This window comes from Phoxinus phoxinus (assembly GCF_949152265.1).
Source record: "Phoxinus phoxinus genome assembly, chromosome: 21".
In the NCBI taxonomy this organism is placed as follows: Eukaryota; Metazoa; Chordata; class Actinopteri; order Cypriniformes; family Leuciscidae; genus Phoxinus; species Phoxinus phoxinus.
The window spans coordinates 7250606-7267551 of NC_136896.1; the positions used below are offsets into that span (position 1 = coordinate 7250606).

The 16946-nt window shown below is 37.8% G+C and overlaps 2 protein-coding genes across 12 annotated transcripts in view; one reads left to right on the top strand and one right to left on the bottom strand.

Moving 5' to 3' along the window:
- LOC306989739 (uncharacterized protein) overlaps positions 1 to 16946 on the bottom strand; it is a 95589-nt gene that overhangs the window by 42975 nt on the left and 35668 nt on the right. For 7 of the 11 annotated variants that reach the window (XM_079595692.1, XM_079595690.1, XM_079595688.1 and 4 more), the window contains 6 exons: positions 15649 to 15725; positions 15487 to 15547; positions 9125 to 9365; positions 3436 to 3649; positions 2721 to 2914; positions 1027 to 1134 (listed from right to left, as the gene is read on the bottom strand). In XM_079595692.1, coding sequence (XP_079451818.1) covers positions 3529 to 3649; positions 9125 to 9365; positions 15487 to 15547; positions 15649 to 15702 — 477 coding nt within the window. In that variant the 5' untranslated portion in view covers positions 15703 to 15725 and the 3' untranslated portion in view covers positions 1027 to 1134; positions 2721 to 2914; positions 3436 to 3528. Of the gene's footprint in view, positions 1 to 448; positions 558 to 1026; positions 1135 to 2720; positions 2915 to 3435; positions 3863 to 6857; positions 7013 to 9124; positions 9366 to 15486; positions 15548 to 15648; positions 15726 to 16946 lie in introns of those variants that run through there. The other 4 variants (XM_079595687.1, XM_079595695.1, XM_079595691.1 and 1 more) reach the window with 4 other exon arrangements.
- Positions 4394 to 16946, top strand: part of LOC306989738 (heparan sulfate glucosamine 3-O-sulfotransferase 3A1) — a 32041-nt gene continuing 19488 nt past the window's right edge. Inside the window, exon 1 of the mRNA XM_079595685.1 lies at positions 4394 to 5562. Coding sequence (XP_079451811.1) covers positions 4976 to 5562 — 587 coding nt within the window. The 5' untranslated portion in view covers positions 4394 to 4975. The remainder of the gene's footprint in view (positions 5563 to 16946) is intronic.

Sequence of the window (16946 nt, forward strand, 5' to 3'; positions counted from 1 at the left end):
CAAAAAAAAAACAGCAACAAGCACCCTGTGGCCAACTCGCTCAACCTTTTCCCAGATGCAAAATCAGTACAATTTGTCATCACTCTTTGATTACGCAGTGTGGCTAACAAGGTATCTTTCATGCTCTGGCAAATATTAACAAGTCATGGATGGCAGAAATGTAATTATAGAGTTTGGGTCTTGTAAAAAATGCTAACTGTATAAATGAGAGCTCTGCTTATGTCCTGGTTAATGGCATTAGGCTAGAAGCTGACATTAACAAATAGTGTTCATTACATATTTTCCATGTGACCAGGTCAGATCTTCCTATATGTAAATATCAGTGGGGGAAGAAGTTCATACTTAAGGATGAAAAATGCTACAGTATGTGATTGCAAATGATAACTCATCGTCTATCAGAAACAATAATAAAAATAGTCTTGCTCTCTCTGCATTACATTACCTTTGTTTTTCTGGAAATCTGCATTTCAGCCTTGATTAGAGCGCAGTCTAAGCTCCTCTGACAGTTTTTCTCTCTTCCCACACTTTTCTTTCCCTCTTTTTGACATTTATGACACCTATTTGAGATACTGTTACAAATAATACTATAGCAAATACAACAAATAGCACACCTTTTTTTCCCATATGTCAAACAGAGGATCAGCGAGTCAAGATGAGTGCCAAAAAGCAGTTATTTCTACATCCAGCTGTCTCGACTGTCAAAGGCTCATGAGAAGGCAGGGTTTCCACACTCTATCAAATTAAGAAAGATGAACTGTTTTTGGAATAGATGCAGGATAGTGTATACTCAGGTGGCTGACTGGGACGCCGGCATTCCCTAGAGGTCTTAACATGATGGGATATACTGGGTGAAAAACCAAAACTAATTTCATCATCTATCCCTTGAGTGCCTCAGATGGAACCTTGGACAGTCATAATGTAGAAGAGAAAAATGAATAAAACCCTGTTACACACAGTGCTCCCCACCTCATTAATAAACATCTGTATACTTGGAAACGTACAAATGGACATCGTGACCAATTTTACCTATATGCAAAAGCTTTCAGTGGTCCCCTCTGGTCTTTTCTCTTAGGTCTTGTGGACAAGCCAAGAGTGAGGAGATCTCTCCGGTTTTGCTTGAAAACTAGGCAGACCCTTTGAGAGAAATCAGAGAACATGTCAATCAGCAGATATTAGAATGTATTTGTGGTACTTTCATTTATATTCTAAGTAACACATTAGCAGTAAAGAATGACATCTGGCTCAGCTCAAAATAATTATGGAGGAATGTAAGTCCAAGTGCTGAAATGGTTAAATAAAATAATGCTTCTCTGCTTAGTCAATCTAATATGTAAACTGATATAGCAGATTAGCTTTTAAGACGGAAAAAAAAAATCACAACAAACACTTTTATGCTGGGGGTCAGCTGAGAATCTGATTGGTGGGTCTCTGACCTCAAATTCAATTTCCTATTTTATATATATATATATATATATATATATATATATACAGTATATTACAAAACTTTGAATTAATTAGACATATTGGCAAAAGGGAATCACACATTTGTATTGCTTTTTAATGAGCAGTTACTCTCTGCCTGGCCTTTAATGAGATGGTCTCTTGTTTAGGTCTCTACACTTCTGATATCACATACTTCTTCTGGTCCCACAGCAGAGTAACAGGGCGGTCGGGATCATGGCTGACATTTGTTTATGTAAGAAAGCAATCCATCTAATGACTGAGTCATCTTCTCAAAGGGCCTCTGGTAGAGGAGAGCTCAGATGAGAGTCACACAGGGAAGTGTGCAAGGCTCATCTCCAAAGCCAGGCCCATTAGTGTGATCAATGTGAAAGAGAGAGAGAGAGAAAGAGACAGTCTGACCAATGCATTGTATTAGAGTGATATACACAGGAAATTTAACAAGTTTCAATATAATTTCTATCGGCTTGAATATCTATTTTGTGGACTGGATTTGTATCATGTTTCCATGAGTCCATTTGAAGCATTTAAGAGTCTTCTCATATTTTTCAAATAATATGATTCATGTTTTACATGCACTAGTCATTCTCTGGATGACCCCCATCTCCTGTCTCTCTCCCTCCCTCTCAATTCTGCCCATCGAAACTTCCTCAAGTAGGATTGAGTCTTGCTGCCTCTTAGAGGTTGGAATGTGTCACACACTTATCACACAAAGATGTGGCGCACACACAGTTAATCACATTTGCACTTAATTAGGAATTTCAAGTCTTACTAATAAACACTCTCACACTTTTTCTTGAAATGTATTTTACATAGGGTCTATTGTTGGCACTCATAAAGGTAGAACATTTTATGTAAATAAGCCACGGGTGGTTCATTGCAATCAATCTCGATCTAAACATTTAAGCAGCATTTCAAATCTCTTAATTTGACTAAGAGCATGATTTATTTGTATTTCCGCATTTCTTAATGAATATCCCTCCTCTTCAGTACTGGAAAACTCTTTGCTGCTTGCATGTCTGAACCACAGATGACATGTTCTAACCATTTGATTAAAATGTGTGTATAAATCCTCTCAGACAAACATGTATTTCAGGAAAAGTTTACATATAAGGCACACTAATCTATCTATCTACCTAATTACGGTATCTGTATTTCTGGAACAAGGCTTGCCTCATGTATAAGCAATCAGTTTTACTGGGCAGTTACCTCACATGCCCTTCTGTTTCCTCTGCGGTTCTATGACAGAGCTGCATTACCTGCCCTGTATTTTTCCGACAGCACTGGCCGTAAAGATGTCTCTCTCATGCTGAGACGTCCCAAATCCACACATAAAGCTGTCCAGAGAAAACTGCAGCAAGCCATGGGAGCCCAGGATTCACATTTCGGATGCATAAGAAGTCTTTTTGTGTACTTGAGGTTTTGCTTGCTGACCATAAAAACATTGTAGATCCTAACAAACAAGGAAGAGCGATAACAGCTGTTAACCTCATAGGAAAACGTATTGCAGTTTCACAATGGATATATCTGAACTCTCTAAACAAATGACAACAGATACTTGCAATTATTTGTTGTAAATCCTTGAGTCGGTTTTACAATTCAGCACACTGTTAAGTATCCAGAGTAAATATATTAGAGATGAAAGAGAGTTATCTATTATTTGTGTATGCTCTTACATTTTTGATTCAAACCAAATCCACTGTATAATTACGCTGAGATTTCCATGTTTTACTCAAGAAATGAAAAAAAAAAAAAAACTAAGTTGTGCAAAAGTTTCAGTAACAAAACAAAGACAGAACCCAAAAATACATAAACATCGGCATGATATTGTGCAATGAAAAAGTCCTGTGTTTTAAATTTCAGTGGACTGGCCTGACCACTCAGCAACAGCGTCTCCGCAAATTCCTTTATCATGAAAATAATAGTGGTGCAAAAACATTTGACCCAGGGGGCATCACAGGAGGATGGCCTTACTATATGGTTGTTGCCTCTTCTTTCTCCCGGGATGGCCGAAAGGACCAGGGTGTGATTTGTTAAATGCGAGTCAGCCCCTTCATTGTGTCCTCATCATGGGGACATCTGGCACAAGCAAGGCGGTGTTTTGACTGAGGTCTCCATCTCCATTCTGAAGCAGTGGGCTGTACTGCATTGAAACACTCCTTTGGCTTTCACATGGTAATGCTGCAAACTACAGGAGCAGATGTGAAACATTTGGTTCTGTTCTTGTTCACTTGTAAAGAGATAATGCGCTGCTTTTACTTTCATTTCACCATGCTGTGTTCTTCTCCTTATTAAAAAAGAAAGACAATACGGTAACAACAAGGGGGGAAAATGACGGTCGTCCTTGGTGGCCTGAAGTGAAAAAAGAGCCAAATGTTTACGAAATCTGTCAGTGACATATCTGTAAAGAAATAAGAAAAATAGGGGTGAAAACTGTGATAGAATTAAAAACCAACATTTTTCTCCCTCTCTCATCCATTCACACAAATGAAGGGCACACAACACGTATATTTGGAGATGTTTATAGGTTTAGTCATGCAGTAATGCATGTCTGAAATAATCTTATTAAACCATTATCATGACTGTTTAAACACACATTTGCACTAGAAATCAAACATCGTATCAGTTTCATACAACATTTTTCCTCTATCCAACAGCTTATCATATGTTTAGCATTAGTTAAAATTCTATATAATATTTCCAAGCAAAATGACAGAGCATTTGGCCTGATTTCTAATTAGATTTAGAAAGGGATTTAATGCAAATTAATGTTTAAAATCTACTAGATATATTAGGGAGAAATGTAAGTCTTAGCAGTGCGCTAACTGTTACATTTATTGATTTTTTTACCACCACCTTGCGTACCTACAAACCTACATTTTGTTTGGCAGTGGCCACAGGCGCTGAAAGTGACATTTGCTTTGAACACGAGCGTAACCGTTCCTCTTCAACGGAACTGACAGGTGGGAGGGGTCTGTCCTGCTCTTCCTGCATCCTATTGGTTACTGCAATGCAAATTACATGCGCTCTGGAAATGCTTGGGGAACCTGATTGGGCCGCAGTATGTCAGTCACTTCAGTTGACGTCATTCTGAAGTTAGATACAAGGCACACACGTGTGAGAGCTACTAGTGCTATGAAAGTTTATCAGAATTTCACAAATCATTTGAAGAAAAGGATGGCCTAAAAAAAATCGTTTTTTGTTTTTACACTTTTGACTCGTTTAAGGGACTCAATTTGTTTTAGATTAAAACAAACTATTAAAGGGATCATGATTAGGCTATAACATAGTAATTAAAATAAAAACTCTCTAATCTAATTATCAGACTAATAACAGTTTATAACGACGACGAGTTGGCTACATATGCACGAGGGTTTTTGGGGAGCGGCGCGTGCGAACTAAACCACCTTTGATGCTCTCGAGCTCCAAACGCTGCTTTATTTTTTGATGGCAAGACCGAATAATGCCAGTCTAGCATGGCTGTCTCTTCAACTCATGCCACCCGTGGACCGACATGGCATTTAGCCGCGTCTTTTCGGACCCTCCGTCCAAGAGCATCTTTAAGACCTTCGTGGTCATGTTGCTGTCTATACTTGCGTCTCTGTACTTTCTCCACTGCCTCACGGATCGATGCGGGACCTGTATACCCACGGAGAGAAGAGATACGGGTCCGGTGGAGGAATTTTACGCCTCGAAACTTAAAGATTTTGGGTCGCTGAGGAGAAAGAGACTTTTTCAGAAATGGACCTCCACAAGTCCTCTGGTGATGAGGCACAACAGATTAATCCATCGGCTCGAAAGTGTCAGTGAAGAGGATTTACCAGAAATTAAGGCAGATAAACACATTTTTCGGGCAAACGTACAGCTGTCAAACTCTTTGGATGTAGATTTGGAGACGGGGGGCTCGTATTTTGATACAGGTAAACTGAGTTCGTTAGGTGAGGGCAGTAAGAAGCTGCCTCAGGCGATCATCATCGGCGTTAAAAAAGGAGGGACGCGCGCGCTGCTGGAGTTTCTGCGCGTGCATCCAGATATTCGCGCGGTCGGAGCGGAGCCGCACTTCTTCGACCGTAACTATGACAACGGACTGGACTGGTACAGGTAAGTTAAATTATGATCAGTGATAATGATGTGCCCAATCTACACAAAAGTTTAAAAAGATATGCGTTATCATTAGATATCTCAAAAGATTAATAGATTTCCCCCCTAATGACCAAGAGAAGAAACATTATCACAAATAATTTGCCTAACTTTTAAATCATATACATAGATATAGCCTACATAAATAATGCAGGCTATTGTAGCCATATTATTTGTATGTAATCATAATAATATAATGTAAATATGATTATTATTTAGAATGAATTAGTTTTGTTGTAGCGCTGGTGTTTAGCTTTAGCTTCGTCAATTGTTGTAGATGGTCAACAAGTTTAAAAAATAAATAAAAACACAGCCCACATCTAAAAGTAACACTATAAATATTTGGTATGTAGCCTATAATAAAATATAACATAATAGTCTTATTTGGTAATAAAAAAAACTATTTGTGGCTTAAAAACTATACATTGAAATAAATGGAAATGATTAAAAAAAAAAAAAACATGCAAATAAAAATATTGATAGGAAACTATCTTGGGAATTTAGAATTTCATCAAATTTAACCAAATTAAATAAGCATAAGCTAAAAAGCATCCTCACAATGTTATATAATGCACAATAGAGCTTTTTCAGGTCAATATTATTATTTTTATTTAAAAAAAAAGCTGGTATTTTACTCCCAGAAGATTCTCAAGAAAACAAATCTCTTAAATATATGTATTTCCATCAAACTTTTTTTACTATATAGAAAGTTTCATGTATTCTTTTTATCGTTTCCGTTTATTTGCTATTGCTACCATTTCTTACAAAACTTTTTAACTATAGGAATTAAGATTACATGATGAAAATGTGTGTGTGTGTGTGTGTGTGTGTGTGTGTGTGTGTGTGTGTGTGTGTGTGTGTGTGTGTGTGTGTGTGTGTGTGTGTGTGTGTGCGTGCGTGTGTGTGTGTGTGTGTGTGTGTGTGTGTGTGGTTCATTCACATATCTCCAGGCTGCTGTTAGCGTTTAACATCAGCTTGTCTTTTGCCGTTCTGTGTAATGGAGCATATCAGACATCACAGCTCTGTTATTAAGAGGGATTATGAGTAATGAAAGGTTACCTGTCTGTCTCCGCAAGGTATATTTCACCACCAGATTTAGTTAACATACAAGGTCATGCAAAATTGCAAAGGACTTGCCCGAATATTCTCTTTCTCCTTCAATGGATTATGCCTTCTACTTCTTACTGTCAAAAGCATAGATAAAAACAAACAAATAACAACAACAAAAAATACACAAATCTTTCACAAACACTCACTCTCTTTATCAACATGCAGTCTCTCCTTCTAGCATCACTCTCACACCCTACACTGCCATTCATCCTTTGTGCTTTGTTATATCCACGAGGATCCCATCCATCCAAAAGAGTTGCCAGGATTCTTGGGAATGCGACACACGGTTCAGAAAACAGGCCTGGATTGGGAAAAAAATCCCACCCCCAATCCTTCAGAAAGGGATGGGCCCTCAATTTAAAATTACACAAGAAAACAATAACTGCAACATCAAAATTATTTCTAACAGCATGTGCCAGATTACTCGTCCATTTACAGTATTTCTGCATGAACAAGTTCAAAAGTGTTGGGAGGTCCGTCAGTTAAAATGAACAAAAAGTGAGTGGAATAACTAGGAAAACGTTAAGAAGTGTGTTTTACTTGAGCTAAAACACTTTGGATGGGTGTCAACTTTCTACAAGACAGGAAAAAATAAAGAAATAAACTACGCGGCCAATGTTTTTCTCTCACTCTCTTTTTTCAAATGAGCTGAAAGACATTTCCTGAATTTATGCACAAGGCAGGACAGTTTGATGGATCAGTGCAAATGTCTTGCAAATAAAGAACACAAACATAAAATTACTTTTGCGGCATAAATTCTCACCCTTTGTCAACCCCTCTGGGAATAATTGCGTTTCTCCCGACCGCTGAAGTTATGAATGGGCTCTGTTTTTTCTCTCTCCCTGCACTAATCACTGTGTCCAATTTGCTGGAATTATGTGACTCTTTTCAGGCTAGGCTGTGAATGTTTAAACACAGAAACTTCCATCTGCAGGGATGAAGGTCCTTTGTATTTCGTAATGGCTGATACGGACACTGTGAAGGAATCACACAACTTTGCTTCTCTGTGGGAATGTGAGACGTGTGTGTGTTTTGTCAATTAAGTTGCTCGTGTCCAGTTGGTCCTATTGGTGCTGCAAAAAGTGCAACATTTTTGACTGCCACAAGCTGTGCTTAGCATTTTCTCTATACTGTTTTCAGCAGTTTGTCAAAAAAACTACATAACGAAAAAGTAATTTCAGCATTGCCAGACTGCATCTGTGCTACTACAAATACCAGTGTTGTGGTTGCTTGTCAAAACATTACTCAGTCAACTTCGCAATAGTGAAATCAGACACGCAGCCAGAACATCTGTGAGAGGTAAAACATTGAGTATTAGATTATATACTATAAAGAAAGGCACGCTTTTTATTCGGGCTACCAATGAAACCCTTCTTTTAATAATTGACAGAGTTCCTTGGCTTCCATTTTGACAGGGTTCTCTGCCAGCTTACACAAAACTTTCTCGGTCTTGTGCTGAGACAATGCCGCCTAAACCCCAAGGCTTTTATTATGGAAATCTGTTCTTTGAGTGCAAAAAGAGATCATCTGAAAGACTTGATGTAATGAGTGGTCTTTGCTTAAATTAAAGTCTGTTACAATCAAAGCTTCTGAATTTAACCTTCCAGAAACCTGTTGTGTCCAGGGTTGTATTTTATTGATTAAATGGCTACAGTAGTTGTGTTGCATCTCAGATGGTCCATTGGTCTCCAACACGTGACTCTTCCAGTAGATACTCGGTGAACTATCCCTTTAAGTTTTACAGTGTTTTGTCAACTAATGCAGGGCCTAATTATCCATATGAATAACTAACTATCAGGTGTCACCACACAGAAACATCCGAGGAACATGAATTGCAACAGCCAAATAAATTGACGAAAGATTGTTTGAAAACGAAAACAAAAGGATGTGAAATATTCTTTCGTTTTTTTGGTATTGCACCAATAGTCTGAATTTGTTCAGGAATTTTTTGGGCCTCTATACTTGTCGTAAATCGCATACTTCCTTTTAATTATAGCACTGTTTTATATGTGAGGAAATTAAGTAATTACACATCTGGAGAGCTTGTGCACTTTTGTTTCTTTGCACTCTTCCCCCTCCGTAGCCCCTGCGGTGAGGGCTTCTCTCAAGTGGATTCAAGGAACGCATATCAAAGCATAGCCATTCAAACTGCATTAAAACCTCTTTAAAAATTCAGGCTAGAAAATGTGGAGAGAAAAAAAAAATCCTAGGCCACATGTCTGAAACTTCTTTAGGACATTTTTCTCCTTAAACTATCCTAAGCTGCAGTTTGCATTGTGCAAATAAACTACCCAGCAAAATCACAAGCTCTGTCGACTCCAAATGTCTGTGAACATTAATAGTATTCTCAGCAGCAGGGTTTGACTTGTAAAGTTGGTTTGTGATTAAGTGAGTAGCAGGCTCTTAAACACACCTCTGTTTGGAGCTGGTAGACACATCTCTCAACACAGGTGTTGTGGAGAAGTTTCTGGAGAACCTGTGGAGAGGCTGGCTGGCCAGTTGGCAGAGGGTAGTGTGAACTTTGCTGGAATATGGGGAATGTTCTTGAGTGATGCATGGCACAGACCGAGGTCCTCGTACACAGAACATGGTGTTCACTTCACACTGACAGACACAGCCTGTGGTAACTGGTTTACAGTGCAGTGGCAAAGTTCCTGGGAAAATAAAACCCATGTGTGTTAATAGAAATATGGACAGATTCACATGAATAAAGTACAAAATGATTGTCAGTAATATACATGTGCATTCGACACACTATTTCACATTTGCCCAGGTGGAGTATTTTTTCAACGCGTAGCCTCAACCCAGTGAGATTTAATCATATTCATAGATATCGGTATGTAAACTGTTAAAAACACAGGTTCTTTATTGCCATATGGTTCCATGAAGAACCTTTAACTTCCATCGCAAAAAAAAGGCTCTATAGTTGAAAATTGATATTCAAATTATGTTCTTCACACTAAGAAAAAATTGGTTCAAAGGTTCTTTGGGGGAACCAAAGTTAAAAAAAAATGACAATATTAAATACCATTTAAGAATACAATAATAGTAATAAAATTCTCAATAACAGACAATAATAGATATGTTACCTGTGCGTCCCTACAATATTTTTTTTAATGAAATCAAGATTCACCATTTGCATCTTTGTTTGGAGGAATTTAATTATCACAAAAGTTTAACAAGTATAAAAAATCACTTGAAAAAACAACAAGTTAAGCCTTTCAGAACATTTTGTGTTTCCATGTTTTATGGGAACATCCCAAACATAATGATTTTTGAACAAACTGTATATATATCAGCTAAACATATACCACTAAACACACTCATCACAACTGCATTTTTACATTTTCAAAAAACATAATTCTGTAAGACTTATAAGAGGTTTTCCTCATGGGAAAAAAAAAATGTCCATTGCCATTTGGTCCCCATAACGTAGTAGGGTATACCTGAACCACTTCACTTTTCATAATACTAATGAGATCATATTTATTCCTGAACTTTTTTCTCCTATAGGGGTGCTTAGTTCACCTGCTCGCACACACACCTGCATGTGCTTTATTAGATCATTATAGTGTTTTCTACCTGAGCCAGCCTTGGGGCAGGTTGTACTGTAATGTTGTAGTGCTAGGATGACATAAGCCAGCTGGGACATGAGATCACACTGAACAAAGAGACCCCTGTGTGTGTGTGGAGGCGTTTGATCTGGTTTGGCTAGGGGCACCGCTGTGACGTTCACTCAAGTTACCGCAAATATACAGAGAAACACTCTCATCTGTCTCTGCATTTATTACGATATACAGGTATGCTGATCATATTTTGCTCAAAGCATGACTAGATAACGACTCTGTTACCAGTGTAAAATTGCACATGTATAAACACCCCTGGACTAAAAGTTGACTTTGTTTATTTTGTAAAGCAAGACGCCAGCAACTAAAACGTGAGCCATGTTAGAACCTTGTGATTTACAACGAGAAGCTGAGAGCATATAAATGTGCTTGTTTGTGTGTGTGTACGGACGTGGGTCACAGGAAGGTGCATAACTTTTATGTAGGTCATGTTTGGAGGTGAGAGGGGTCAGTAACTGGATCTGTAAAGTGAAGGACTTTGACTTGGCTTCAGGAGGGTGACAATTAATGTCAGGGGCACAACTGTGAGAGGGAACTCAAGAGGTCTCTCAAGCCTTGCTCAGAGAATATGTAAGTCAGACTATGTGTATATCAGATAGCATGCAAGATGTACCTCACAATACAATGGACATTGCGATACATGTTCCACGATGCATCGCGTCATAATTGGTTCATGATAAAAATTGTGCTAAGCAGGAGAAAGACTCTCACACATTTTGCTTGATTTTTGTCCAGTGCCAATGTGAAAATTAGTCATTATTTAGATGACATTCTTCTTCATTAATTGAGCTTTAGGAAAATATTTTAGTATATAAAAAAAACTAATTACATTTTTTTTTTTGGAAGGGAGGGGGGGGGGGGGTTCCTCTCAGAAACATAAACATATTAAATATTCTGAATGTGTTTGCTTAAACCATAAGACTTTTCCAAAGTTAAAAATATAAGAAGTTTAAGTGACAACTTTTGCTGTTTAACACTATGTAAACACTTTATGTATACACAAATTGTTCTTACAATGCTGCTTTGAATAATTTATATTTATTTGAATAATTATCATTTACATCCAAGTATCAAAGCCATATACGGCTTGACTATCTCTCTTTATATAATATAATATAAACTCATACATACACACACAAACAAGGACACACACACATTTACAACAAGTGTATGACTTTCTCAGCAGAACACACATTGTGTTCGCCCCCTCAAATACACACACACACACACACACACACACACACACCCTCTTAAGCAGCTGATCCCCAGAGCCGTTTGGGGGGCCAGGGCACAGTGCTGGCTGTCAACAGCTGCCTGAAAAGCATTCTGGGAATCCAGCCCCCAGTGGGCACTGAAGAGAGAGAGCAGGTGGAGACTGCTCCACAGAATCCTCCATACACACACACAAACACACCTGATGCCATTATCTGCCACAGCTACCTCACAACCTGAACACGGCTTAGCAGGACATACATTTGCAACTTTTGCCACTAAGATGAGAGCAAGCAAGCAGGCTTTGATGAAGAGTGGGACTAGGGATTGGTCATTTGCAGGTCACAGGGAACAACTCTAAATCTGAAATCTGTTTATGTTGTTCGATTTGTGCAGGCTTTGATCCCGAGAAAACAGTTAGGGCTATGTTTAACTACAGAGATGGTGTCTATGCAACTTTTTATGTTGTATGGCACAGCATCAAAGTGCAGAAAGATGCTTGCGAGTCCAAAAGCGTCATCCACGTACCTCTTGTGACCAGCTTGCAATGAATGTTTAATTATTCATAAGAAAACTTAGTTCATCCAAACTGAAAATTCTGTCATCATTTACCCTCCCTCAAGTAGTTTCAACCCCTATTGAATTTCACTTTTCTGTCAAGAACAAAAGGTTAATTAAATTAATGTTCTGGTCAGTCTTCAACATAAAAAAAACCCCTGTCAAACTTCAAAATGACCAAAAAAAAGTTTTTTTTTCAATGGTTATGAATACGATCATAAATAAAATCACTCATATGAAAAACTTTTAATATAAATTCACAATTACCTAAATATGTACATAAAAAAAATATTTTAGATATATTTGTTTTCACAAAATGTGAATATTATGAACAGTATTGTAATTTTTGACGTTTTTAAAAACATTTTAACAAATTAAACAGAAAAATACACTTATTTTTGAGGGAAATGGTTATAAAAAAAAAACATGAAAGTATGTGGGCCAAATTGAAATCATAATCATAATTGAAACGAAATCGAAAAATGGGTCAAACTGACCTGCAATCTAATACAATGGTTAAAGTGTTTCATGCAACTAATGCACTATATTCCAAGTCTTCTGAAATCATATGATAACTTTGTGAGAAACAGACCAAAAGTCGTTTTCTGAAAGTCGTACAGGTGTGGAACAACCTGAGAGTGAGTAAATCCCTTTAAGTGGCGTTTACATTTGCAGCGATTCACAGTGACAAAGTGACTGTTTTCAATAAGAGTTGGTGATTTTAGGTGACGAGCAACAGGTACTTGTGTGATCCACCTTCTAAAACAGTCGGATACTCGAGGAGAAATCTGTAGCCAGCAAAAATGACTGCAACATGGTGACCTCCATCTAATCTCTGTCAGTGCAAACGCACATTTACTGATTCTTTAACGCGTGAATTACTGCATAGCCACACAAAGCTACAGGAAACAACAAGTCTTGATAACACACATTAACAGCAGCTGCGTTCGCTCAATCTTGTTTTGCCAATTAAAACGTCTCTTGGATATTTTCTAAATCGTGAAACCTTCAGATATACCGTACAGAGCAATTTATTCAACATGCTCTTAAGGGCATGTCTGTGAATGTAAATGTTTGTTTATTCGCTTTGAGCTTCGTGGAACTACACTGGTTGATGTTTTTGTATTTTAAAGCAAACTAACCTAGGGCGGTTCTCAATGTATCAACCAAAGCAGCTCAAATCTGACTTCGGCACTCGCAGCAACATAGTATCATTTCACCTTCCTCCGCAGATTCCTCTCTGTCTCCTTAGAAAAACCTCGAAAGTGGTAGCAAAGTGTTATCCTGTCAGAAAGAAGTTGAAATAGTACACCAAGCACTTGGCAGTAGAAGTGCATGTGGGTTTATGTGTTCGTGCAGAGCCTGCAGGAACAATGCAAAGGGAGTCTGACAATATAAAGGAGCCGCTGATGTCTGTGAACTAGACCCAACAGCGCTGGGCAAAACTACCCACAAAAAAAAACAACGACTACAATAGATCAATCCTGCAATGCGAGCATAGCTGTCGCTACAGCGAGCCAAAAGACGGTACCGAGACCAGACACAAAAAGGAAGAGAGCGGGGTGTTGTGGGTAAATGATGCACGGCGAGAGCACATACGTGTTACGGGCCTCAATGGGGCGGAATGGTGGAATAAACCCTTTCCGTCGCATGATGGATTTCACTTTCCCAGTGCACAGGCAACAGCTTTATCACAGGAGAGAGAGAGAGAGAGAGAGAAAGCAATTTTCCATCCTAAAACAGACATGAGAGAGGGACACTCGGAAAACCAGAAAAAAGATCAGAAGTTCCTTTTCAATCCTGAAATAATTATTTAAATGCTTTAAATTAGTCAAATAAACACTTATCTAGCAATATTATAATAATTAGTGACATTTAATATCTTAATCATCTGGTGAAAATTAAATAGACCCATTATAATCACTTGAAGCACAAAGGCCTCTTTTAAAAAACATAAGTAGACTTTTTCTTGCGTTTTTTGGCATAACTTTGTTCCTCAGCCACATTTGAAATATAAGAGCTGTTTTAAATGATTAGTTTGCACTAGTGTTGATGTGGTTCTTATTGTTAGGTGTTTAACGCTGTGTGTGTCCTGAGAGCTGCTGTGTGTAATGCGTGTGTTATCTTTCCATGTGACCCGTGCCAGCAGTGCAAACCATGCCAGTCCTGTGGTGTCCCTATGCCACTGTGAATCAGAGAGAAAACAAGACAGAGAGGGAGAATTGCCGAGAAATGCCAAGTGAAAAATGGAATTGCGTGTGGGTCAGCCCAGTTCAACCTTTTTTCTTTCCTTGTGCCCTTCTGTCTGCAAGGCAAGCTCTGAAAGAACAAATAAATAAACACATCTAGAACACACAACTTACCGTTTTTAAAAGACTGATGGCGTGTTCATATAATATAAGAATTACATTATTATGTTCCAAACTAGGGTTGTCACGGTACCAAAATGTCAGTCAGTACTACCGGTGCATAAATGCAGTATTGAAGACAATAGCAATACATATATTATTATACTTATATAGCTGATGTATTCTGATTTGCTTTCTTAGTCCTTCAATCATTTTCAAGACATTATTTTATAAATTAACTCATTTCCATGCATGCATTTAGCAGATGCTTTTATTCAAAGGAACATAATAATAATAAGTCAATGCTTTTGCGTTCTTTCGCAAATGTTTTGCGTTTCTCTGAGAAACGTTGTGTTCGCGTTAAAAACTTGTGTGTTCTTTGCGAGAGAATGAAAAGTTTCTTGGAGGAATGCAAAACATTTGCGAGAGAACGCAAAATCATTGCCAAAAAAATCAGAGCCAATAATATTCATACTATACCATGTCATGTTATAAAGGAAATGTATTAAATATTAATTTATTTAACATAGTTCATTAATTAATTTATTGTTCATTATTTAATTAGTGATAAAGTATTTTGTCCCTTAGCAAAGCCACGTGTGTTTTCATAGAAACTAAATATTCTGAAGGCAATCTTCAAGTTCTCATAATAACGATAACTCTAGAACTATAAATTCAGTAGTAGTAGCAGTACTATTAAATAACACATGGATATGGTCATAATTCTGCTTTATTTCCCAATCACAGGCAACATGATCCACAATATGTTCACATATTGCTTTTATTTTTGGCCATTGATGTGTTCTTGTTCAATGCGTATTGTTTTGCCTTTAGAAATGAATTTGGGAAATGGATCATGGCAGTTGCAGTCTAATCCAGTGTTACAGAAACATGCAAGAAGCCTCGTGCACACCACAGCTCCAGTAACAGACACTTGAGGGTTGGCAGTCTCAGCACAACTGGGCTGATCTCCCACACAAACACACAAAACAGAAAGAAAGAGAGACGTCTGTGGTGTATATATAACTCACCTATGAATGCTGTATTCATCCTTATTCTTGTGGTTAAATCTCTCAGGTGGCCACCGTCTCTCTAAACATACAAGCACCATACGGATGTTAAAGTCTGCACACGGTGCAATAAACCACGTTTAGGTGTTTAAGGTGTTAGTCTGAATACCATATAATCCTTACCACAATATCCGTGGATTTATGATGCACAATTAGCAGGTTGAGATGTTCCAACATTCTTCCCTTTGTTCTTACGTATTCTGCAGACATTTCAAGAGATGATCTCTGTTGTGATTTAAAGACTCTCATAATTCCCAGAAGAGACACTGCACACTTTTTACTGGACTCGTTTCAGGATCCAATAGACGTTTTTCTGCATATAATTCACAATCTAGACAAATAACATGAAACGTGCGTGTGCATACGTGTTTGTTGAATTCATTCATCCTCTTTATGAATATACATTCAGCGAGACGTAAGCTCACCCTACAAGTCAGTACGGCTGGCAGACAAATCAGTCATCAGGAGAGAGTGACCCGCTCTGGCACCGGAGCACTGACGAATGAAGCCCGCTGGCTGAGCTCGGCTCTTTTGCATAAAGATAGAGCGTAGGCCTGTGATGGATACTGTAACCACAGACTCCTCAGACGAGGTCCAGTAATTTAATGAGTCCCAAACTGAACACTTCTAATTGCTAATGGAACCAGTCTTGACTCGCCATAAAACAGTCTGGAGGAACTTTGACAGAACGCCTTGTCTAAGTGATGGAGGAGAAGCACTTCTTTGCTTGTTTTGCTTTCTTGTTTGTGAAAAATGAAGCATTTATGGGACATCGATTATACTCAATTATACTCAATAAAGGGAAAAAAGGTGTTGTATTTGTTAAAAAACAGAGCAAGGGAGAGAATACCAAAGGGAAGGATTAAACACTAAGACTGATTTCTACTTATTTTAGTTATAGGGTTTCCACATTTTCTGACCAATGAATTTCCATGACTTTTCCAGTCATTTCTTAGTCAAGGATTTAAAATCTCACAAAAAAAGTCTATAAAATAGTGTATAGACAATATTTCCACAACTTTTCCATGACTTTTTTTATGATTTGAAAAAGCTTTTTAAAAATATTTTTTTTGATTATCGCACTCACAAAGTAATTTCTTGCCTAAGAAATTATTCAGAGCAAAACAAGAAAAGAAAATATTGACTTCATAAATATACATGACTTGTATATTTATGAATTACTTGTTTCTTCCATGACTATACATGATTTTATTAATTGCCATGACTTTTTTAGTCACACTTTTGAAATTTGCTAGTTGTTTAGGACACCAAACTAAATTGCAAAGTTTTCTTTGAGTATCCCAACTTTGTGCAACATGGCATGGGTCAGGATTACCTGTTTGTCTAAGCAATGTGAGACAAGAAAGTGTTCCTGCATTTCACTTTCAATAACTTGAATGGTAATAATAAACTAAACTACA